General features: G+C 36.2%; 1 protein-coding gene across 1 annotated transcript in view; it reads left to right on the top strand.

The window, feature by feature from the left end:
• Nucleotides 1–25,076, top strand: part of LOC150093847 (sodium/myo-inositol cotransporter-like) — a 252,092-nt gene that overhangs the window by 205,914 nt on the left and 21,102 nt on the right. Inside the window, exons 13-14 of the mRNA XM_090412588.1 lie at nucleotides 5,742–5,957; nucleotides 15,254–15,395. Coding sequence (XP_090268714.1) covers nucleotides 5,742–5,957; nucleotides 15,254–15,395 — 358 coding nt within the window. The remainder of the gene's footprint in view (nucleotides 1–5,741; nucleotides 5,958–15,253; nucleotides 15,396–25,076) is intronic.

The following is a 25,076-nucleotide window of genomic DNA, read 5'->3' as shown; positions in this document are numbered from 1 at the left end:
AGTTATACCATTGGACCTGTCAAGAGACAGAACACTAATGATGATGATACTAACTATCCCATTCTGATTCTTACTTGCTTGGGCATATTACACACATTCTTACACTCAACTGTCTCCCTAAAGTCTGCATATCTACTCCCCCCCCCTTAATAACTCTAGTTTCCCTGATTCTGCACATCCACTTCCACTACATTCAACAACACCTTTTCAAGTCTCCATACACCAAATCCATTCAAATGTAAACCATCCATCTTATATAAATCCTTTTGCCCATCGAACTCACTCCACACATCTACAAATTCCACACCACTCGTCCTGCATAATTCATACATAAAGTCATTTGCAATTATGGCCCTCCTTTACTCTTCATTGTCATACCACAGAAACAGACTCACCATCCTCACTCTCTCACTCTTCTCTTTTGCTACGTCAAGCAATTCCTTCACATCCTCACTCATAGCCATTTTGTCTCCTTTCAAATCATTTGTACCTGCTACCACTATCAGTTCTTTTACCCGCTGCTTTTGCATTCTAATTGACTCGCTTACATCCTTAATGTTTGCACAAGGTTGGTATGATTTTGTTAAACTCTCAAGTAACACACCTCTCTTACTAAGGAATCTCCATACAACACCCGCTCTTTCATTTTGTTTACACTTACTATCATACTCTTATTTTTTCTATCATACGTTTGCCGTTTTTCAGTCGCTATGCTAGGTAAACATTTTTGCCAACGCTCCAGCTGCTGATTTGCCCTGTGTATCGCTCCGCATAACTGAGCAATCTCGCTCATTGCATCACTCATCATTTTTATTCTCTGATAATTCATTCATTCGTTCTGTATGTTTACCTTCATTCTTACTTTCAATGCCACTCTCACAGCTATCTGGTACTACCTCACAAATATCACTATTTTCTAGATTCTCATTTTCAACAACGATATCACTCTCACGACCTGAAACACTCTTTAAATCCTCGCATTCTTTACACTTTCTGCAAGCATTCACTCCACTATTGTTGTTTAACCAAAAAATAACAATAGTGGAGTGAATTTAACTTGCAAACGGTACACTGAATCAAATCCTTTAAGTTAAAGTTTTTAGACAAAGATGGCGACCTGGATGCCATCTTTGATGTATTCCTCTTTATGGGGGCCATGTGCATGATAATCGTATCTATCAATTTACTATTTAAAATACTCAGAAAACACCCAAAAATCACTCAGACACACTAAAATACAAAAAGTAAACAATACTATGTAAATACTATGCAAATTCACCAATTATTACTCAAAATGACACTTATCTGTTCAGGAGCACTCCACAAACACTACACACCATGTAGCCCTCTGGTGGCTGATTATGATAATCTGAGGTGTTTACGGTCGTGAAACAAATGAGAGGAAAGTTTAGCAAAACAGATGTTTGATGGCAGGGAAAGTGACCTAGAAGTCCAGAATGGAGGTGGATTAATACAGCTAACAGTGGCTTAAAAAACTAAAACATAAGATTTCAATGTTGTGGAGACTGTACATAGATTAATATGGAAGAAAATTGCTGACAGCTGATAACATAAGCTGATTTTGTTCTACTTTAATGGTATATCATCAGTGGCTTTTAAAAGGCGCTTAAGTACCCACAACCTTCCAAGTATCCTTGGATTTCCTAACTGTAATACGAGGATAAGGATTTCGTCCCTTTTCCAAAGGACAAAAAACCCAAGTTTCTGGGAGAAAAAATACCTCTACCTCCATATGAGACTGGCTAACTCTCCTTTAGTCAAAAAAAGATCAGATAAAAGTTCCTCACATCATGAACGGGAATTGAACCCAGGTCTTTCCAACCAAAGGGCTTTGTCTATACTGACTGAACTACAGAGGCTCTTTACTTTTCAATTACTACTAATATTGTTGATTATATACTACTTTTTACATTCAATCCTCTTACCACAAAATATTTATAGTGTAATTTACTATAGTGATCTTTTAGCATAGCATTTATACCACAAAACTTTCAGACTTTTTTGGTAGTTTGTTATTGCAAATTCTCTGGAGCTAGCTATAATGTTTCTATAATGATGCTTTCCATAATATTATAGAAAGCAATAATCAGATCCTTTTGGAAGGCAAATATTTACTCTCTTTAGTGAAGTTATTAAACTTCACTAAAGTGAAGTTTACATTGTGTTTATCCTCATCATCTGACCTCCATGGAGTCAGACTCGTCATGAGAAGTACACACAATGTTTACCCAGCCGTGCCTTTAAACTGATGGAATGTGTCTGCATTCGCAACACACTCAGGCAATGTATTCCACTCTCTATGCAAAGAATCTGTTCCACGCTCCTCTGCTCACACCCTCCTTATACAGTTTTCAGTGATCGCCTCTTGTTTTCTCCCCCCCTCCCATTCTATGAAAAATCTCTTCGATGTCAACCTGATAACAATCCTTGACTAACTTATGTCTCAATCATATCCGCTCTCTTCCTCCTATTCACAAGGCTTTGCAACTTACATTCTCTCAATCTATTCTCAACATTCCAAAGACCACTGACCACCTTTGTGAACCTTCTCTGGAACCTTTCCATCATATCCTTGTCACCATGAAATCCCGGACCAAATCTGTGCACAATAATCCATATTGTGCACAGAGGTTATGATGCCAGTGTATAAGGCCTGATCAAGGCCTTATACACTGGCATCATAACCTCTCTATTTTTGCATGTCAGGGTCCTCTGCATCATTGCCATTATCCAATATGACATCTTCACAACTTGAGCAACGTGGACCTGAATTTCAGGTCCTTGTCCACCATCATTCCTAGATCTCTCATGTTCTCTACTTCCTTTTGTTTCCCCATCAAGTGTGTATATTGCATCTCATCGTTGCTTACCAAATCTCAAAACCTTGCACTTTGTGATATTGAACCAGTAGGTTCCCCTTACCTGCCCGTTCATGCAATTTATTCAAGTCCTCATGTAAGGCTATAACATCTGCTTGACTCTGCATTGCTCCCTCCAATTTTGCATCATCTGCAAACAGCTGAATATCACTAGTTAAACCCATCCCAATATAATAGCATTCACATTGAACACATTAGTCCCAAACTGATCCCTGAGGTACACCCCTAGTGACCTTCCTCTTTCGGAATACTGTACTCAGATATACAACTTTCTGATACCTATCTGACAGCCAGTCACTGATCCAACTCGGAAATCTGTTATCCAATCTGCATCTCACCTGTGCAAGGTATTTATCACCTTGTTATAGTAGGTTAGTAAAACATGATCTCCCTTTAACAAGCCCATGCTGATAACACAGAGAATACTGTTGTTATCAACCCATTCATGTATCCTACTTCTCACCAATCTCTCCAGTACCTTCACAACTCCAGATATACAGATTGGCATATAATTTGAAACTACAGCCTTATCAGCACTTTTATGCAGTAGAACAATTTTACCCTCCTTCCATTCTCTTGGAATCTGTGCTGTTGCAAGACTTATTAAACAGGCATGCTAATGCTACTGCCAATTCCCTTAAGATGTGTGGTGACATGTCATCAAATCCTATTGCTTTATTCTTTTCCTTTCCTTTAGTGTTACACGGTGATCAGCATTCATTTCAGACAAATTATGGAGACTACAACATAATATGCTAAAGTACAACATAATATGCTATATATCTATATAATATTAAATTTTATTTAATAAATTTCATATAATGTAATATTATAAATAGTAATGTATTAAGTTGATGTTAATATTTTCTAATTATAACAAAAAGATTAATCCTGTAAAATTATTATTTTAGTTATTGTAATACTAAAACAGTTTGACTTATAGTGAATAAAGCTTAAGCAATTCTATATTTGTGAGAATATAATTGTTTTGCACAGAACTTCTGAAATTTTAATTTTTTGTTGTTGTACTTTCATAGTATTCTGCATCCCCCTCCCCTCCCTCCTCTCTCTGACTTGAAAGATATATATATATATATATATATATATCAGGAAATTATGACTAGTTTATTTTTATTTCTTGGGTGTTCACATACATTAGAATGGTTCTGAGTTTGAAAAGAAAAAATTTAAATTTGCCACTTTTCAATCACCACTGAATATTATTATTCAGGCCTCCATGGAGTCAAAAGACTAATCGTGAGAGGTCCTTCCTAAGAACATAAAGTCTGTCAAGATTCATCGAAGGGAGGTCCCCCTTAAGGAACACAAAGTCTATCATACCACTCCTTAAACTCATTGACCGTTCTCACTCCAACCACTCCATCCGGCAATGCATTCCACAGTTCAACCACCCTCCATGCAAAGAAACCATTCCTCACCCTCTTGCTCTCAGTTTCCTTTCATAACTTCCACGGATGGCTTCTTGTCATCACTCCTTCCTGCTGTTCAACCAAGCAAAAGAACTCCCCATTGTCAACCCTGTAACCACCTCTCAACAGTTCAAAAGTCTCAATCACATCACCTCTCCTTCTTCTATCCACCAAACTCTGCAGTCCACATTCCCTCAGCTGATCCTCATAACTATCCTTGTGCAGTCCTGAAACCATCTTTGTCATCCGTCTTTGTATTCTTTCCACAGTTAATTTATCCCCTTCAAATCCTGGGGACCAAATCTGAGAACAATAGTCTAAGTGTGGTCTGATCAGAGACTTGTACAACTGAATGATAACCCTTTTATCTCTACAGGTCAGTGTCCTTCTCATAATTTCAGCAATCCTCTGTGTTACCTTCACCACCTTTGCAATATGTCCCCAGAATTTCAGGTTTCTACAGTATAACTCCTCCCATAAAGAATGCAGCATCCCATCGATGTTTCCCAAACCTCAAGACCTTGCATTTTGCTACATTAAACTGAACCCCCATTCATTTGTCCATGTATCTAGCTTATTAAAATCCTCTTGCAGGGCTACCACATCTGCACTATTACTAATAATCCTTCCCAGCTTTGCATCATATGCAAACAACTGAATATCCCCTTGCAATCCACTGGCAATGTCATTGATATAAAGGTTAAACAATATAGGTCCTAGTACCGAGTCCTGCGGGACCCCACTTGTAACCCTCTGCCTCCTTGAAACTGCTCCACCATACACAACTCTCTGATACCTATCAGACAGCCAATCCTGAATCCAGTTGACCAATCTGACATCCAGACCCACATGCTGCAACTTAAATATCAGCTTATCATGTGGCACCCTGTCAAATGCCTTCGCTAAGTCTAAGAAAATTGCAGTATATGCCTTTCTCTCATCTAATGTTCTTGTAACTTTATTATAAAAGGCTAGCATATTGCTAAAACAAGAGCGCCCTTTCACAAATCCATGTTGACTCTCACAGATAACATTACCCTCATCTGCCCAATGCTGTATATGGTTCCTCACTACTTTCTCCAAGATCTTAACAACTACTGATTGTTGATCGTATACTTTTTACTTTCAATTCTCTTACCACAAAATAGTGTAATTTGCTATAGTGATCTTTTATAGATCTTTTTTATAATTTAATAAATTTCATATCTAATATTATAGTAAATAATACTGTATTAAGTTTATGTTAATCTTTCCTAATTATAAGAAAGATTAAAACTGTAAAATTATTACTTTTTGTTATTGTAATACAAAAACAATTTGACTTATAGTGGATAAAGCTTAAGTAGTCCCTATACTTGTGAGAATATAAATGTTTGCACAAAGGTTCTGAAATTTTAATTTTATTTTTTAGGGAGCATTCTGGGCTTTACTCATAGGTCTGATTGTTGGCCTTACAAGAATGTGTTTGGATTTTGTTTACCAAGAACCACGTTGTGGAGAAATAGATACACGCCCATTAATTATTCAGAAAGTTCATTATATGTATTTTGCTACCCTACTGTTTTGGATAACAGCTTTAGTGGCTGTCGTTGTAAGTTTAATGACAGAACCTCCAGAACCTTTCAGAGTAAGTATAATTGCCATTTCACAATTTTATCATTGCTTTCTCTTTTTTTCTTATATATCTTTTTTTGCAACATGCTAGATTTGCAATGTTTTAAGTGCTAGAAAGTATAAACAGTTATTGTGATAGCATGTGTAATGCATAAGATGTTTGTAATATGTGATGTTTGCAGTGCATTTTGATTAAAGAAAAGATATATATGCTAGCATTACATTGCATCCAAGCATGGACACAGGCATTGCTTTTCTCGAGTGCTGGAGAGGAAAACTAAGATGGAAGGTGACATAGGTTATATATACTAGGGAGGCTACGCCTACGGCACCCAACCCCCGTGTTCCGGACTGTTAGGTCGGTTCTCCTTGAATTCTGATTACTCGAATTTTGAAGACTCGAAAGGGGGGCCCCCCCTCCTGGCGCCGCCTACAGTGCCCAACCCTCCCGAGTTCCAGACTGGTAGGCCAGTTCTCCTTGAATTCTGACTCGAAATTTGAAGACTCAACACTCAGGGTAGCCCCTGAGTTTCAAAACGTTTAAAAAAAAAAACGTGACATAAAAAGCTTATCATTTTATATATATAGGGTAGATATATATTACAGAGCAGAGTAGAGATTTATATAAGCAATAATAGATATGTAGCTAATGAGAAATACTAAGTGCACTGCTTTTTCTGTATACAAAATGCCAGTAGTATCAGAAATTGGGTGGGAGAGGTGAAACTGCAGCCTTGATTTGACTGCCCAAAGACTGCTGATGTCAGTGAATCAGGCATAATGCAAGATGCCTTAACAGGAACATAAGTTGAGGGAAACATCATAAATAACCCCTCCATATTTCAAAAATGTGTTAATGTTGTGCCTTCTCATGGTAGAGAACTAGAAAGGAAATGATATTGATTGCTTTGAGAATTTGTAGTGCGAGGTAGTGGTGGTAGGCAGAACAAGATATCATTAAAATGTTGTTATAAGCTGAAATATATAAGGTGATAAGCAGAATATGTTGAGACAATGTGTTTACCAAGTGCAAAGCAGGTGATCATAAGAACAATAAGAACAAGCAGGTAACCATGCTTGTTCTTATTATAGTAGCAATTTTGTTGGATAACCGTTAACTTTTGCAATATGTCCCCTAAACTTCAGATCTCTATCCACCGACACTCCTATATCCCTTACTTCCTGGAACAAAAGTCTTCCATTACAGTACCTTCCATTCCGTCTTCTCTGGCCAATGTGCATTACTCTCAACCACATCGAACTGTCATCCCCATTCATCATCTGAATGTGTCAACCTATTCAAGTATTCTTATTACATCACATCAGTTTCATGAAATTGGAAAACTTTCACAAAAAAACAGCATATGTAGTCCATTAGCACAATACCTTAAAATGCATAGCAAAATCTCATCTAGTTACAATTTCTAATTCTTCTTGAACTCTGTCCTTTTCCATCTAGGAATAAAACCTGCTTCAGCAGGATGGAATACCCTAATCAAGTTATCAATAAACAACTCACTGTTATCATTCATACAGATAATCTGATCCATCTAGAAAAGCCATTTATTCAAATTCATTTCTCTTTCTCTTGCTATGTAAGACAGCAGCAATCTTATGTTCTAATTTCTCCTATACGATACTGGCTGTTTTCCCTAGCTTGAGTCATACTCCTTGTGTAACTACTTTCTTTAACTTCTCTCATTTTCCAGGGTGGGTACCAACAAAATGGGATAGTGCTATTTCAGAAAGGCAGTGGTAAAATGGAGGTGATACACAATAGATTTTGGAGAAATTAGCAAAAGCTCATCTACAGAATTGGGCAGATGAAAGCAATTATTATGGATGTCAGGCATGGATTTGTTAAGTACGTTTTGGTAATCTGGTCGCTTTTTTAAAATGAGTAGTTCATGAGATACTTCAATTTTTCTGGATTTTGCAAATGCATTAGTGAGGCTGCTACATGACTACTTATTTAAGTTGCAACATGTAGATTAATATCAGGCTAGTGGATTGGATTCATAATTGGATATCATATCAGATGTCCATGGGGATGCAATATCTGGAAGAAGGAAAGTTGCAAGAGGGATTCACATCAATCAGTACTGGAACCATTACCATTCAACCTTTATCAAAAATTTTCTCAAAGGATTGTATCGAAATATTAAATTGTTAGCTAATGATACAAAGCTGGGGAAGGTTATTATTACATAACACCTCCAGGGAGTCGAAAGACTCATCGAGGGAGGGCACCTACTCTATAACTCTATCACCACCAACCCCAACTACCTTCATCTACACCAATGGCATCTACCAACGACCACCACCATTAATATTTTTCACAAACATCCATGCCCATGGCAGGATTCGAATCCGCATCCTTTTGGCTGGAGAGCGGATACGCTAACCACTCGGCCAGCCAGGCTGGCAATAGTGTTGATGCTATAACTCTTCAGAAGGATTTCAGTAATGTCCACTTTTTCCTTCAGAAGGAAAAAGCAGACATAAGAAGGGATGCCAGTTTATTATCGCTAAGTGTAATATTTTTAATTTTGGGATACATAAATGGAAAGCTCCACTACTCGTGGAATTATACTGGAGGAAGGAGCCATGGCAGTGGACAGAAATAGTTTGGGGGAACATGTTTCAAAGGAAGTTAAGATGCTCCATTTACTGTTCATCTTCATATGTTCTAACTAAATTTCTCTTCTTTCATTCATCTACTGCTGTTCTTTTGAACAGTCTTTCACATGCCATTTTTACTAAAAGAGTACTGCCTCTATCTATTCAAGAAACTTAGTGAGGTAGTAAGGGATAGCAGAATTATTTTTGTTGATTTCAATGAAGGATAAGTCTCCTAGATATTTTTATATCCAAATTTGTTTAGATTAGAAGTGTTCTGTACACTGTTACAGATTCTCAGAATAGCCTTTTGCTTTAGAGGCAGTACTCCTTCATGGGTAATCATCTTATAGGCAGATTAGTTGATTGGCAGACCATGTTCTGCCAATCCACTAATCTGTTAATGCATATGGTCTACCAGTCCACTCTGTTCATGTTGGTTCATAATTATATAATTGTGTTTTTCTTTTGTTTAGCTGCTGATATATACCTAGTCTAGTAGAAGCAATGTCTAAATGTGTTCCAAGGGTCGGAAGGTTAAATAAGGTAGGTGTGAAACGGATGAATAAAGAGATTAAGCATGCAATACAGAGGGAAAAGGCATTATGGAGGAAACATAAGAGGAGTGGTAATAATCAATTCCATGAGGATTACAAGGAACTGGCAAATAGGGTGACTTGATTGGTAAGTATAGCAAAAATGAAGTATGAGCAGCAGTTAGCTAATGAAGCCAAAAATAATTCTAGGGAGTTCTTTCAATATGCAGCCAGCAAAAAAAAAAAAAAAAAAGGTTATTATGGAAGAATGACATTGATTGAAGAAAATGGTATAAGAACAACTGCAGGGGATATAATTGAGATATTTAATGAGCAGTTCATAAAGGTCTTTCATTCTTGTGAATATGGCATCGAGAGTTTGAGAGCAGTTGATGATGATGATGATGAGGAGAGACTGAGCAAGAGGTATATGGAGAATTGAGCAAACCTGATGTTAATAAAGGCTGTGGGACTTGATAATATACACCACATATTTTGAAGGAATACTCCAGGGAGTTAGCATCCCCCTTGGCCAAGTACAACACTCATATTAAACAAATGTCAAAGAGTAGAAGGAAGGCAAGATTGTACCGCTTCATAAGGAAGGTGACAGAACTCAAGCATCAAATTATAGGCCTATCTGTGTGTGTCAGTTGTTGTGGTTAAAATGTTGGAGAGGTTGATAAGAACCGAGATCCAGAATTTGGTTGACAACAATGGTATTATCTTTGATGGACAACATGGATTTGCTAAAGGAGGATATGTTTTAGTAATCCACTTACTTACTACAATAAGGTGACACCTTCATTGGACAAAGGAGATACAGTAGTATACTTAGATTTTGCAAAGGCTTTTGATAGATTACTGCATAGTAAGTTGATAGTCAAACTAGAGCAGATGGGATTGGATATTAGACTAGTGCATTGGACTGGAGATTGGCTATCTGATAGGTATCAGCAAGTTGTGTATGGGGAGCAATATCCCAGAAGAGAAAAGTTACTAGTGGTGTGCCTCAGGGGTCTGTTTTAGGTCCAAAGGCTTTTGATAGATTACTGCATAGTAAGTTGATAGTCAAACTAGAGCAGATGGGATTGGATATTAGACTAGTGCATTGGACTGGAGATTAGGTATCAGCAAGTTGTGTATGGGGAGCAATATTCCAGAAGAGAAAAGTCACTGGTGGTGTGTGCCTCAGGGGCCTGTTTTAGGTCCATTGCTGTTTAACCTGTATGTTAATGATATTGGCAAAGATTTGGATGATTCAGTTGTTTGCAGATGATGCAAAGTTGGGATGAACTGAGGAGCAGAGCAGATGTCATGGCCTCACAAGACGATGAATAGATTGAGTGAATGGGCATGTGACTGCGGATGCCAGTTTTATATCACAAAATGTAAGGTTTTACAATTTGGGAAACAAAGATGGAATGTAGAATTTATGCTTGGTGCAGATATATTGTTGGAGTGGGGGAAATAAGATTTTGGAGTGATGTGGATAAGGATCTAAAATTTAGAGGACACATTATCAAAATTGTGAGGGCAACACAAATTCTGGGAATGGTGCAGAGGACACTACGTTGTAGATGTAAGGAGATTCTGATTCCATTGTATAAGCTTCTAATTAGGCCATACATGGACTACTGCGCATAGATTTGGTCACCTGGTTTGAAAAGGATGAAGAGATGTTGAAGGTCCAGAGACAATTGACCAAAATAGTTTCAGATCTCTGGAATGTTGAATATGAAGAAGGGTTGAGAAGATGCAGTTTAGAGTCTAGTGGATAGAAGGAAGAGAGGTGATATGATAGATATACACAAGTTGGTAAGGGGTTGTTATAGGATCAATGTTGAAGAGGTTTTTCATAAAATGTTGGGAGATCAGCGGTGAACAAGGGAGTGAGAAGCAGGCTTTTTTGCATGCAGAGTTGTGAATGATTGGAATACCTTGCTTAAGAATGTGGTGTCTGCAGAGAATTTGAATGTGTGTAAGGCATGGTATGATGAGCTGCTCTTAAATGAGTCTTTGACTGCATGGGGGTCTTAGGGTAATAATGATATTCCATTTAAAGAAGCATTAATTACAAAAGATTACCTCGAATATCATTTTGTTTTGTAATGCAACCAGGATAATTCATATGGCATAAATTTACCTTCACATCAAAAAACATGGTTATAGGCTCTCCTATCTCATTGGCAGTTGTAAATTTTTTCATGTTTATCATGTTTAGTTTAAAATTTTGTAATTAGGAGTCTTTCATTAACGCATTTATAGCCAAGAAGAGCACTACTAGAATTTCTCTTAACAGTCGACCTTGCTGATGTTTGCTGTCCTCGCATCCCGAGTATATGAATCGGGTGCTACTCTTCCAAATGTTTACTTTAATTATCCACATCACTTTCTGTGGACATCAAATGATAAATAGTAAACCATGACAGCATAGAGATCTGTCACAGTTTGCTCTGATAGATCACTGTGCTGTCATGGCAAAGTGGGCAGAGGATTTTGATCTTTTAAACAACATTGAGCTTAGCTGTAGTGAACAGATTGGTTTCACTTTCTAATTTCATATCAGTCCCATTACACCATCTGAGGTTAATTGGCTATAAATAAATTAAAACTTCATAATTCATCAGGATTTGTACCAGGAGAGTGTAGTGACTTGGCTGACTGAGATCCTGAACATTTTCTCTCAGTGGTAAAGTTCCCAGAAATTTCACCAGAAGTAATGCTAGAAGATTGCCCTAGGTGTAAGAATTAGCTTATTTTCTATTTCTGGTAAGGTCTTTTGCATTGTTATACCCAAAGGAATAAAGGACCTTTGACAAGCAGTGAATTCTGATGGCTAAGAAACTACATGGACCAAGTATTTTCACTGAGGCAGATTTTTGAGAAATATTTCAGAAATATAAAATTTTCTACTAACTTCAAAAAGGGCTGATTCAGTTAATAGGAAAATTTTATGGCATTTTGTAAGCGTGTGTGGAATACCTGATGTATTAGCATTATGCTTTAGATAAAGTGAAGCCAGTGTTCAAGTTAATAAAGCATATAATGAACTTTTACAGAATTTTGTCCTGTCTCATGTCCTATGGTGAAGCCATATTAAACAGAATACAAAATTATGTACATCTAGTAATTGATTTTAAGATGAACAAGCCTTTTCAAGGGAAGGGCTAGAAACTTGAAGTGATATAAGTTTTTAGCCCTTCCCTTGCAGAGGCTTGTTCATCTTAAAATCAATTACTAGACATACATAATTTTGTATTCTGTTTAATATGGCATCACCATAGGATATGAGACAGGACAAAACTCTGTAAAAGTTCATTATATGCTTTATTAACTTGAACCTGGCCTCACTGTTATCTAAAGCATAATGCTAATAGAGTATTAGCATATAGGATTCTCCTTTGATTACAATGCTAATCTCCTATCATAAATTTAGTTTAATCCTTTATCCAAGTGTGAGCAAACATTTGCGCCTGAAAATATCTTCAGGACTGGGGTAAGGTAGTACCACCGGGCAACTCATAGCAAAGGTGAACCAAGCTGACATCACTCCTATCTCAGTATCTCCCATAATGCAAAACACATCTCCTTGCGGATATGTATCATGTTATGCATTAAGGGAAGGGCCACTACCCAGACTAGTTTTGACCTTTATTGAGGTATCTCTTCAGTGGGAGCGAGGCCCTGAAGTGGAGATACCAGGCGGAAGCAATGGCAGGTCATCTTTACCTATAGGAGTTGCCAAAAGGTGTGCCACCTTTTTATTAAATTACTCTGGATTTAGAGAAAGATGTTGAAAGTTTATTTTTCACTTGGTTAGACTATAATAAATTTAGTTTAATCCTTTATCCAAGTGTGAGCAAACAAAGTTTGCACCTGAAAATATCTTCAGGACTGGGATAAGGTAGTACAAAGTAAGGTAGTCCACCTTTGCTACGAGTTGCCCGGTTTTGTACTACCTTATCCCAGTCCTGAAGATATTTTCAGGTGCAAACTTTGTTTGCTCACACTTGGATAAAGGATTAAACTAAATTTATTATAGTCTAACCAAGCGAAAAATAAACTTTCAACATCTTTCTCTAAATCCAGAGTAATTTAATAAAAAGGAGGCACACCTTTTGGCAACTCCTATAGGTAAAGATGACCGGCCATTGCTTCTGCCTGGTATCTCCACTTCAGGGCCTGGCTCTCACTGAAGAGACCTCGATAAAGGTTGAAACTAGTCTGGGTAGTGGCCCTTCCCTTAATGCATAAAATTATACGTATCTGCAAGGAGATGTGTTTTGCATTATGAGAGATAGTGAGATAGGAGTGATGTTAGCTTGGTCCACCTTTGCTACAAGTTGCCTGGTGTTGTACCACCTTACCCCAGTCCTGAAGATATTTTCAGGTGCAAACTTTGTTTGCTCACACTTGGATAAAGGATTAAACTAAATTTATTATTCTAATCTCCTATCATTCTTATTTTTCTCTCTTTACTATACTAACCTATTTCATCGTAACAAAACCAAATAGAAGAGAAACAAATACTGTCAAACCCACACCATCTAACTAAATTTCACCATAGAAAATGTAGAATTCTACACATACCTTAGTGAAACAATAAACATGGACAAAGAAAAAGAGCTGCACGGACGTCCTTTAATTATATTAAATCCATACTCGCATATCCTAAGCTACATATAAAAAGAGCTAGCATTTTCAACAGCTGTATCCTCCCATCTTTAACCTATGCCTCTAAAACTTGAAGCACCACACAAAAAGAAGAACATAGTCTACAAACCACCCAGCATGCCATGGAAAGAAGAATCTTAGGGATAAATAAAGGCCCATCACAAATACCACTATCAGAAAATTAATCAGAAGTGAAAACCATATATGACAACAAGGTACAGTGGGTGGGTCATATTGCAAGACTGAATGATAATATGTGGACCTATCATGTCACAAACTGGTACCAATTTCAACCAACAGAAAACCTGGTAGACCTCCAACTAAATGGGAAGACCCTCTAACTAGAGCAGTCTCTCAGCATGGGGCAATTTGAATATTTTGGAGGGCAATTAGAAAATGTACATATTTATATTATACTTTTTCAGAATTTGGCTGACTATTATGCTGGGGGGGCATCAAAATCTTTGAGACGTTGAGGTGGGGGGGATCCAAAAAAGGTTGAGAAACACTGAACTAGAGTGGTAGGAAACAAATGGAGAAGAATGGCCCAATATTGCCATCGCTGGAACTTTACAACCTGCATTCCTGGAGACACCCAGAATGAAATGGGCCCATCAAGGTAAACTACTGGTCCACCTTCCTAGCTTGAACACTTATATTCCTCTTGCAGTCACTTCTGTTAATCTCTTCATCTGCAATTCCTGTTTGATTTTCCTAGTCATTCATTTTATTTGTTTTAATTTCATGTTTTTATTTTTTCACTTGAGGTATACAATTTGCCACTGCTGTTTAAAAAAAAAAAGTTAACTTGCTCCCATACACTGAACTCTTCCTTCACATTCTTCTGTCCCAAGCTGGTTCCTAAGTATTATAATTCCACGTAATTCCTTTTTATCCGCAAGACTTCTGTATGCAGGACTACATGGTCAACTGAGAGCATCTGGAACTCTCGAATATCCTGTTCCCTTTACCACATGCTGCTTTAAGTCATTTGTCTCAAGAATTCCAAAAATTTATTTGCTTTTTTGTTGAGTGCACTTTTGTCCAGCCAGTTAGCTTGATCCCTATAATGATCACTGATTTTACATTAGTCAAACTAATTTGCCTAAACATTTCATGCTCATCACTCTATATTCCCTAGCCTATAGCACCACCTCACTAAGTATCTGGTCCACTTTATACTCTCAATGCCATCAGTACTATTTTCTCTCGATTCTGTACCCTGAGAAGGCACAGCAAATTATTTATCAAAAAAAAGTAACACTCCACCATCCCTCCTTGTGTTGTCGAAATATCTTCCATTTCACACTCTTCTGCTGCACAATCCCTAACATCAATTTAAATCTCCCTACCTGATCATATATACCAACTAGCACATATCTCATCTGCATTTTCATTGTCACACTTTCTTATATAAGAGAATTTTCTTATAAAGAAAATATAGAAGGCATATAATTATTCTTTTAATAAATTGCAGCTTATTCGTACTACCTTTTGGACTAAACATGCAGCAGAAGATAGAGATGATGATAAAGAAAACTATGAACTCAAGAAGGTTGAACATTTGAAGGAAGCAAAAATTTCCAACAGTGAAGGACAGAATGGTATTCATAATATAAGTAGGTTATTCAAAAAAGTAGTGTTTTTTTTAACCTTTTTTGGTTTTGTATTTCATAATAATCTTTATATATTTACTAATATATTATAATTATTACTAATATATAAAATGTTTAATATTTACTAAATTGTAAAATGTTCAGTATTAAGGATATATATATATATATATATATATATATAAGTAGCTGAAATTATATTGAAACTCCTTTATCAACAAACCTATAAAGTTTGATTTGGTTCAAATTTTAAAGATTTCATAAGCGACACATGATTTGGGAGTGTGAACTTTATTAAATTTTTTCAGAGTAAAATATGTGCTATACATGGTTAATGTTGAAACCAAAATGCATGTTTCCCATTTAGCATTTCTTTTGTCTGTTTGTAATTCATACAGTGAGTCACAATAGACAACTATTTAAATCTTATTGCTATTATTATTATCATTATTATACGGGCACCTCCATGGAGTCCTAAGCTTGCAAAGTGGTCACTCAGTAACTCATCCATTTTATCCACTTCTGTCTCCTCGTGACCATCATCACTCATTAAGGTTAATCTTCCATAGCTCTTACTTGCCATATAACAAAACAACTCTTTGGGATTTCCTTTGGCCTGCTTGGCTAAATTCTTCTCATAATCTGATTTTGCCTTCTGTGCCATGCTGGTCACCTTTCTTGCCTGAACCTTGTACTGTTCATGACTTTGTTGGCCACCTATATACCCTATCCTCCACAGCATTTTCTTCTTCTGCAGCTCATGCTTAATGGTATTACTCATCCATCTAACTAATACCCGATTAAACCTCCTTACCCTAGGTACACAATTTAATACTGCTTTCTCTACAAGACCCTTAATTATATCCCATGCACTACTAACATCCTTACCCTGCAGTGTTTTATGCCATGGTACAGCTTTAAACTTTTTCCTAAGCATGTCATAACCACCTGCCTTGTAGTTCCACAAATACCCTTTCTTGATAGAATATTTTTCATGTTTTACATTCTCCCAAGTCAAGACCACATGGTCACTTTCACCAAGTGGAGGCAATATTGTCACTTTGGTTATGGATGGCTCTTCTGATCTGTAGTCCCCTCCATCACATGCTGCCTTAAGTAATTATCCCATCAGCAGGCGTATAAATTGTATTTCCTTTCTACCACGTGATCTTTCTTCCTTCCTTCCAGTCTATATCTCCATAGTTGAAATCCTCCATAATAATCATTCAACCTGTGCTCATTGTACTAATTTGGCAATGCATGTCTTACAGATTATCTCTGGAACTCCTTGGCCTATAGCAACTGTATATTTTGTGTTATTGGTCTTAATCTCACACCAAATTGCTTCACATGAACAGCCACCCCCCTTCCTGTCTCCTGTTCTTTATGATTGCAGTTCATCTGCTGTCATCAGCAGTACTCCTGCCCCATCCTATCTTCTCTATCTTCCCTGAAAATACTAAACTCTTCAAATTCTATCCTGTAACTACATCATCTGTTGTTAGCCAGGTCTCACTAATGCCTATAACTTTTGGCGAGGTTGCACTAACAAATGCCAAAAACTCCTCCCTCTTGTTCCTGATACTTCTGGCATTGTTATATAGAAATGGTAACATCCCTTTATTCCCCCAGCCACTTTTACTTTCTGAATTGACTACCTTATTCAATATTTTTGCTTGAGAGACTAGATTCCTCACTTGGTCATTCTCGCTTCATGGGTGCCTTCACACAAACTCACTTGCAGTTCCTCCCTAATTGCTTAAGTTTTCCTGAATTTGTATGTCAGCATGCTCAGTGAACATTGCTAGTACAGTATTTGGCAGAGCAGTATTTGCTTTTTTTTCTGTTATGTGGACAGTTATTGCAGTCTTATGAAAAAAATAAAGTATGCTTTTATGTTATAATTTAGAAGGTTCTTTTGCTGTGTAAATATCATTAGTTTTTTGAAAGAATCTTTCCATACTCTGACTCGTTATTCACGTGTTAAACCTTAGATCCTTGACTACATGTAAAAGAATACAAATTGCAGACAAGTGAAAATATATTTTGAGTACATTTCAGCACTTAATTTGGCTACTTCTCTTTAAAGAGGTTGAAAATTATCTGGGAAGGAGATAACTGCTGCTATCTCATGGTCCCTAACAGTCAAACCGAAGAGTAGAATAACACTTCTGAAATTTCAAAATTTGCATATCATGCAATTTTTTACTTTGTAACAGCACAACTCAAGAAAATTATGGTTCATCAATACATTTTGAATTATTCCAATTTGAAAATTGGACTTTCCCTTCCAACAGTCTTTTTGTTAACATGGGAGACCACAGCAGACGCACTGCTGCGTGAGCAGGCACCTGATCTTCATCCATTCGCAACTGAATGTGATGTCACCAGAAAGTGAATGAAATGGAAGTTATGCATATTTGACATCAGAACGGTGCACAGTTCTGGAAGAAGAGGATGTACATACATATAGGAATGAATATACACATACACGAATGAATATAAATAAAACCACCTTAACACAAATAACAAAGAAATAACAAGTCACCACACATATACTGTTACGTATACCTTTTACATACCTGTTACATATACCCACACATATACCCTTTTATACTGTTATGGTCAGTTGCTGTTTGGGACAATACAGCCGACTACACTGTATCTGCTGCATTCAGACAACAATGTTAATATGATTATGGATGTCGTGGGTTGTATAGTAGCTGTCAATTTCTATACAATGAACAGTTCAAATCAGTATTATTCTACTCTTCACATTTTACCAACTTAATATTCTGGAATAAACTTCTTCTGTGAATTCTGTTAGCTTCTAGTTGAGAGACTTCACTGATGCCAACAAATAATCAGCCATTGATTATTTTGCAGCTGACTGATCGTTAGCCACAGTTGAAGTCCTGATGTGTTTGAATCCCAGGAACTGATTGATAATTTCTTCACACCTGTCATATCAAGCTGGAAATCTGTGGATGCCCTCTGGTTCTCTCACCACTCTTCATAAGAAACGTTCCATCTACTGGAATCACAAATTCTCCCATCTCTCCTCATAATCTACATTCCAGTCCTCATGATATCTTTTAACACTCATTTTCACCTTCACTACTCTATCTGCATCACTTTGGAAACCAGAACACCAGATCTGCACATAGTAATCCAGATGAGGTCATATCAAAGCCTTGTAAAGAAATAAAAGGACTTCTCTATTCTTAGTCAGTGTTTGCTTCAACACTGCAGTTATTCTGTGTTGTATTTGCACTTTTTGCTACATGATCCTTGAACTTCAACTTTTTATCAACTAAAACTAAGATCCCTAGACTGGCCTAAGATCCCTAGCATAATCCTGCAAAAAATGCACAAACTTACATTTACTAACATTAAACTGAAAGCCATTTTCCCATGGCCACCGTTCCAGCTTATTCAAATCATTCTGCAAGTATTGCATGTCAGTTGCATTCCTATTTTATCCTGCCTATCTTGCATCATCAGAAAATAGCTGTATGTCACCTGTTAAATCCTTTCCTATATCATTCAAGTAAAGATTGAGTAACAATGGACCAAGAACTGATCCCCTTAAATCTTGTAGACTCACATTCCCCATATACCATTTCTTGATATATCATACATCCAGCTTCTCAGCCATGCTAATATTTTATAATCCAATCACATATTCTCCAATGTATGCAACAAGTTGAACAGCAAAGGCCCAAGAACAAAACCCTGAGGTTTTGTTCTTGGGCCTACTGGTTACTTGCTGTTACTGGAAACTTGCCTACTGGTTACTACTGGTTACTTGCTGTTTTTGAGGTACTGCTTTATCATATACAATTTGCTGGTATTGTTCAAAGAGCCAGTCTCTGATCTCTCTAACCAATAGACTATTCATTCCCATCCTCTGCAACTTGTACACCAACTTATGTGGAAATCTACCAAATATTTCTTCAAAGCCCACAAAATATCACTGTATTACAATTCTCCCTTATTCAACACACTTTTCCCTATCAAAATGCAAGTAAATTACTAAAACAAGACCCTCCCATTCCAAATCCATGCTGACCATTGTAAAGAATCCTATGTCCATCAACTCAATCTTGTTTTTTGGTCTGTAATTAGAAACTTCTGTCCTAGAGCTATGCATATGGAGTGGTACTATTTTTCCTTTTTTTTCCACTCCTTTGGAAACCTTATCCACTTCAAGACTTCATTAAATAAGTAGGTCAAGGGCATAGCTAACTGGTTTTGCACATTGCTTAAAAATTTGTCATCTATTCCCACAGCATTATTAGCATCTAATCCAATTGACACTCTGATTCTTTCGCTTCCAATTCTCCTAATACTTGCCTTCCTTTACACAGCATCATTTACACTACTATGATATACACTGAATTATCATTCAATAATTCCACTATCTTTTGATGGTCACTCGACTACAAAGACTGTCCACTAGTGTCAGCTTGCCATATAGTGGAAGAATACCCATGAATTATCCTCAGCCTGACCAGCCAATTGGCTTTCATACTGCACCTTTTTTTATTATGTTCATCACCTCCTATTTTTTTTATGTTCATTGCCTGCACTTGATTTCACTCCTGCTTCTGGCTTTACAACTCCTTATGAGTTTTAGCTTGCAAAACAATTTTTAGCCATTCTTTTTCTTTTTTGGTGCAGTATTCTTCCAATTAACTTTTAAAGTTGTAAGCTCTTTTTGTTCATCATCAATCCATCTTTTTCTTAGTCCATCTTTCTTCCTTTGTCGTATTGGTTTCCATTCAAATATTTTAACTCCTATCTTTTTCCATTCTTTCTATATGCCCCAACTGTACTGTTCTTTGTGTCTTTATATATCTTACTATATCTTCACCATTAATTAGTTGTTCAAGTTCATTATTTGTTCTAATTCTCCATATTCCATTTTCTTCTTTCATTTGTTGAGAGGTGGTTATAGGGTTGACACTGAGGAGTTCTTTTGCTTGGTGGAATAGCGGGAAGGAGCGATGACAAGGGGCCATCCCTGGAAGTTATGAAAGGAAGCCGTGAGCGAGAGGGTGAGGAGTGGTCTCTTTGCATGGAGGGTGGTTGAACCATGGAATGCATTACCTGATAGAGTGGTGAGAGCAAGAACAATCAAAGTTCAAGGAGGTGGTATGATAGACTTTGTGTTTCCTAGGAAGGGCCTCCCACGATGAGTCTTGACTCCGTGGAGGCCTGAATAATAATAATAATAATATATTTTTCTTAATATTTTCCTTTCAAAGATTCTCAGTCTATCTACATCTTTTTGTGTTAATGGCCACGTTTCACATCCATATGTTGTTACAGGTCTTATGATTGTTTTATAAAGTTTTCATTTAGAATTAAGATTAAGAATCTTATTACACATTAACTTTTTATAAATATAACAACACTTATTTCCAGCCATGATTCTACTATTAATTTCATGGGATATATTAGTGTTGTTATTAATGAACCTAAATATTTAAAACTATCTACAACTTCAAAACTGCATTCACCTATATTATATCTTGTAATATTTTTATTTGTCTTTCTGCATTGCACATATTTAGTCTTCTGTTTGTTAATTTGTAATCCAACTTCTTTAGTGTTTATATTAAGTCCTTCAAATTTCTCTTCTAAATCTTTTCTCCTGAGACTTATTGCTGTATCATCTGCATATGCATATATTTATATTAATTTATTATTGCTTCAAGTAACAAATTAAACTTGCTGAAAGTACATTTCCTTGTCTTACTCCACAGTTTATTTCAAAGAGGTCTGTTAATTCCCCTTATCTTTTTACTACTGCTTTGGATCCTTCTAATGTAATTTTAATTAATCTAATTTTCCTGGTATTCCCAGTATTTTCAAGCTATGTATCATTTCTTGTCTATTTAATTTATCAAATGCTTGTTGGAAATCAATATATAAATCATGAAGTTCTATATCATATTCTAAACATTTTTCATATATATTTCATAGCATAAATATATTATCTGTCAATCTTTTATTTCTGAAACCACAGTGGTACTCTCCTGTTGTTTCTATATATGGTTCTAATCTTTTATATATCATACTTGATAAAATTTTGTATGTAACATTCAATAATGTAATTCCTTTATAGTTATGACAAGAGGCCATCCCTGGAAGTTACGAAAGGAATCTGTGTGCAAGAGGGTGAGGAGTGGTTTCTTTGCATGGAGGGTGGTTGAACCATGGAATGCATTGCCTGATGGAGTGGTGAGAGCGAGAATGGTCAATGAATTTAAGGAGTGGTGTGATAGACTTTTTGTTTCTTAGGGGGGGGGGGGGCTCCCCTCAATGAGTCTTGATAGACTTTGTGTTTCTTAGGAAGGACTTCCCATCATAAGTCTTTTGACTCCATGGAGGCCTGAATAATAATAATAATAAAATTCATCTCATCTCCTTCTTTATATATTGGTTGGATTATTCCAATTTAATTTTCTAATTGTTTGGCATTTTTTCTTATTTCCATATATCTAATATCATATAAGTTTCTTTTCATAAAATTTCACCTGCATTCTTTATAAGTTCTCCTGTTATCCTATCTACTCCTGGTGCTTTAAAACTTAATTTGTTTTATTATTTCCACTGGCGGCAGTTTACTGCATTGGTGGAACCGTGCTCCAGGAAATTGATGAGGCACGAGATTTAGGAGTGTTGGTAGATAAGGAATTGAAATTTAGGGGACACATTGCAAAAGTGGCCAAATCAGCTCATCAAATCACTTGGTTGCTGAAGAATACGTTGACAAGCAGAGACAAGCAGGTTATTGTTCCTCTGTATCGAGCCTTGATAAGACCCCATCTAGACTACTGTGCTCAGATTTCGTCACCTAAGTTTCTTCTTGATGGGGAGGAGGTGGAGAGGATCCAGAGGCGAGTGACCAAGATGATAGCAGGTCTGTGGAATGAACCGTATGAGAACAGGTTGAGGATTTGTGGGTTGCAAAAATTGGTTGATAGGAGGAGGAGGGGAGATATGATTGAGACATTCAAATTACTGAAGGGTTTCTATAAAATTAATTCAGAAGATATTTTTGAGAACAGGGCTGGTTGTGGGAGGACTAGGGGACATCCATGGAAACTGGGCAAAAGTGTGGTTAGTAAAGGTGTTAGAGCTGGGTTCTTTACTTTTAGAGTAGTGAATGAGTGGAATGCGCTCCCTGAGTCTGTGGTGGATGCTGTGACAGTGAATGAGTTTAAGGCGAGGTATGATAGATACTGTATGAATGTCAAATAGTTGTGATGAATATGATTTGGGGCCTCCCTCGATGAGTCTAATGACTCCCTGGAGTTGCCCGTAATAATAGTAATAGTAATATTCCTACAATTATTTTGATCTTCATATTCCTTATTTTCTTTTGCTGTCATCATAAATAATTCCTTAAAATATTCCTTTCATCTTTAATTCTTTCTCAGTTAATACTTTCCATCCTTTATCTTTACATCCTATTGTTTGTGTATCAAAATTCTGTATTAACTGTTTTAATTCTTTATAAAATTTCTAGTTTCTCTTTTCTCGTTATACTGCACTATTTGTTCCACTTCCTTCTCTGTCATTTCTTTCTTTTTTTTTTTACAATTTTTATTTGCCTGCTTTCTTTTCTCTTCATATTCTTCTCTATTATTTCTTGTGTTCCTTTGTAAATATTTTTTCCTTGCTATGTTTTACAATTCAATTATTTCCTTACATTCTTCATCAAACCATTCATTTCTGTTTTTCCTATACCATCCTATTTCTAACTTGGCTGCATTTATAATTGTTTGTTGGATTAAGTCCCATTTTTCTTCTATATTCTTTCTTTTTTCTATTGTTTTAATCTTCTGATATTTATCAATTATTTCTCTATTTTGGAATGCTTCAGTGTTCCATTTCTTTATCTTTTCAGTTTTCTTTTGGTTTACATTTGATATTCTGTATATAAATTTAATTTTAACTGACATATGATCAGTCACAATTTGCTCCTCCATATACTTGTACATCATTGAATGAACTTGCCCATCTTTTCGAAATCAGGACATGATCTATTTGATTACATTCTTTGGCTGTTGAAATAATCCACGTCCCCAAATGTATCTTCTTATGTTGAAAACATGTACTCATTATTCTAAGTTTATTTGATATTGCTAATTGTATAAGTATTTCCATTTTCACTGGTTTCTTTATATAAACTGTACTTTCCAGTTACTTCATGAAATATGTGATCTTTCCCTATTTTTGCATTAAAATCCCCTAATATTATCATGATATCATTTTTATTTATTTTTTCACGTTTCTTGAAAATCCTTGTAAAATTAATCTTTCACAATCTCATCAGCATTCTCAATCAGGGCATATATTAATAAAGGTGATATTATGGAATTTCCCTTTAATTCGTAACTTGCAAATTCTTTCATTTATTGGCTTCGCATGAATCCTAAAATTTATTTTATTATCTTCTTTCTAATAATAAATCCTACTCCATAATTTCCTTGTTCTTCAGCACTACTATAATACATAACATAATCTTTTTTGCTTATTCTTCCTTTTCCTCTCCATCTTATCTCCTGTAATGCTGTAACATCCAATTCATATTTCTTTAACTCTTCTGCTATACTTTGCATTTTCCCTTCCTGTAACATTGTTCTAACATTCCATGTTCCAAAATTCATTAACCCTTTCCTTTTCATTTGTCATTTCCTTGAAGTCATTCTGGATTTCAGTAGTTTAGCTTTCTTAACAAGAGATTTTTTACAGGAATGGGTTGTTAGCCCATTGCCAAATCCTCAACCTGCAGGACTAGGCCTCCATTTGTCCCCTGGAGGCAGGGTGGCCCAGCTATACTCCCAGGCACTGGGTACCCATTTTAGTCACCTCTTACGACATGCATGGGCTACACTGGGACTGTTCTTTAACCCCAGTCACCACACGCAGTGCCAGGTTATTTTGTGCCCTAGGCAAAGTTTACAAGTGCGCCCCTTATTTCACAAGTTGGATATTTTTTAAAATGAAATTTTAAATATAAAAAATAAAAATTATTTTGGCTTGCTTTATTAATAATATACAAAGTAATATACAATATATATAATATATGAAAATCAAATTTTAATTTTTCTTGCCTTCAATTTTGCAAAATTTTCTACCATTTCCTTTAAATCTAGTATAGAAGCTAGCTCGTGTTCAATTGAAATTGTTGCCAAATCTGTTAACCTGTTTTGGGACATTGTTGAGCGCAAGTGTGTTTTAACTTTGAGAAGTTAAAATGTAGTGAATATTTTACATCAAAAACAAAAAAACTGCATCCTTGGATACTGAATATATTAACCATTGATGGTACACTACTTCATTGTTCGGTAGTATCCTCTTGTAGTGTAAAGAGGAAAATCTTTTTTGTGAATCTTTGGGAAAATCGTATGACACAATCTGTTCTGGCCCATTTTGTACTAAGATTTGTGGAAAATTATCGTTAAAATGAGAAGGTCAATCCGCAGGATCACTGTAATTTAATACAGGAATAGTAATATCTTCTTTTGGTTTGTCTTTGGTATCTTTGTTTTCTTTATTTTGCATATCTGTTCTTGGATCGTTAATAAGAGTAACACAACATATATGTTTCGTATCTTCGGCAAAAGAATTATCATGTTCATCTTTATTAGTTGTTTCTCTTGTGCAGAG

This window comes from Typopeltis vanoorti, chromosome 23 (genome assembly GCF_054136105.1).
Source record: "Typopeltis vanoorti isolate ZY-2024b chromosome 23, IOZ_Tvanoo_1.0, whole genome shotgun sequence".
NCBI classification, from domain to species: domain Eukaryota; kingdom Metazoa; phylum Arthropoda; class Arachnida; order Uropygi; family Thelyphonidae; genus Typopeltis; species Typopeltis vanoorti.
This window is presented reverse-complemented; position numbering and strand designations above follow the sequence as displayed.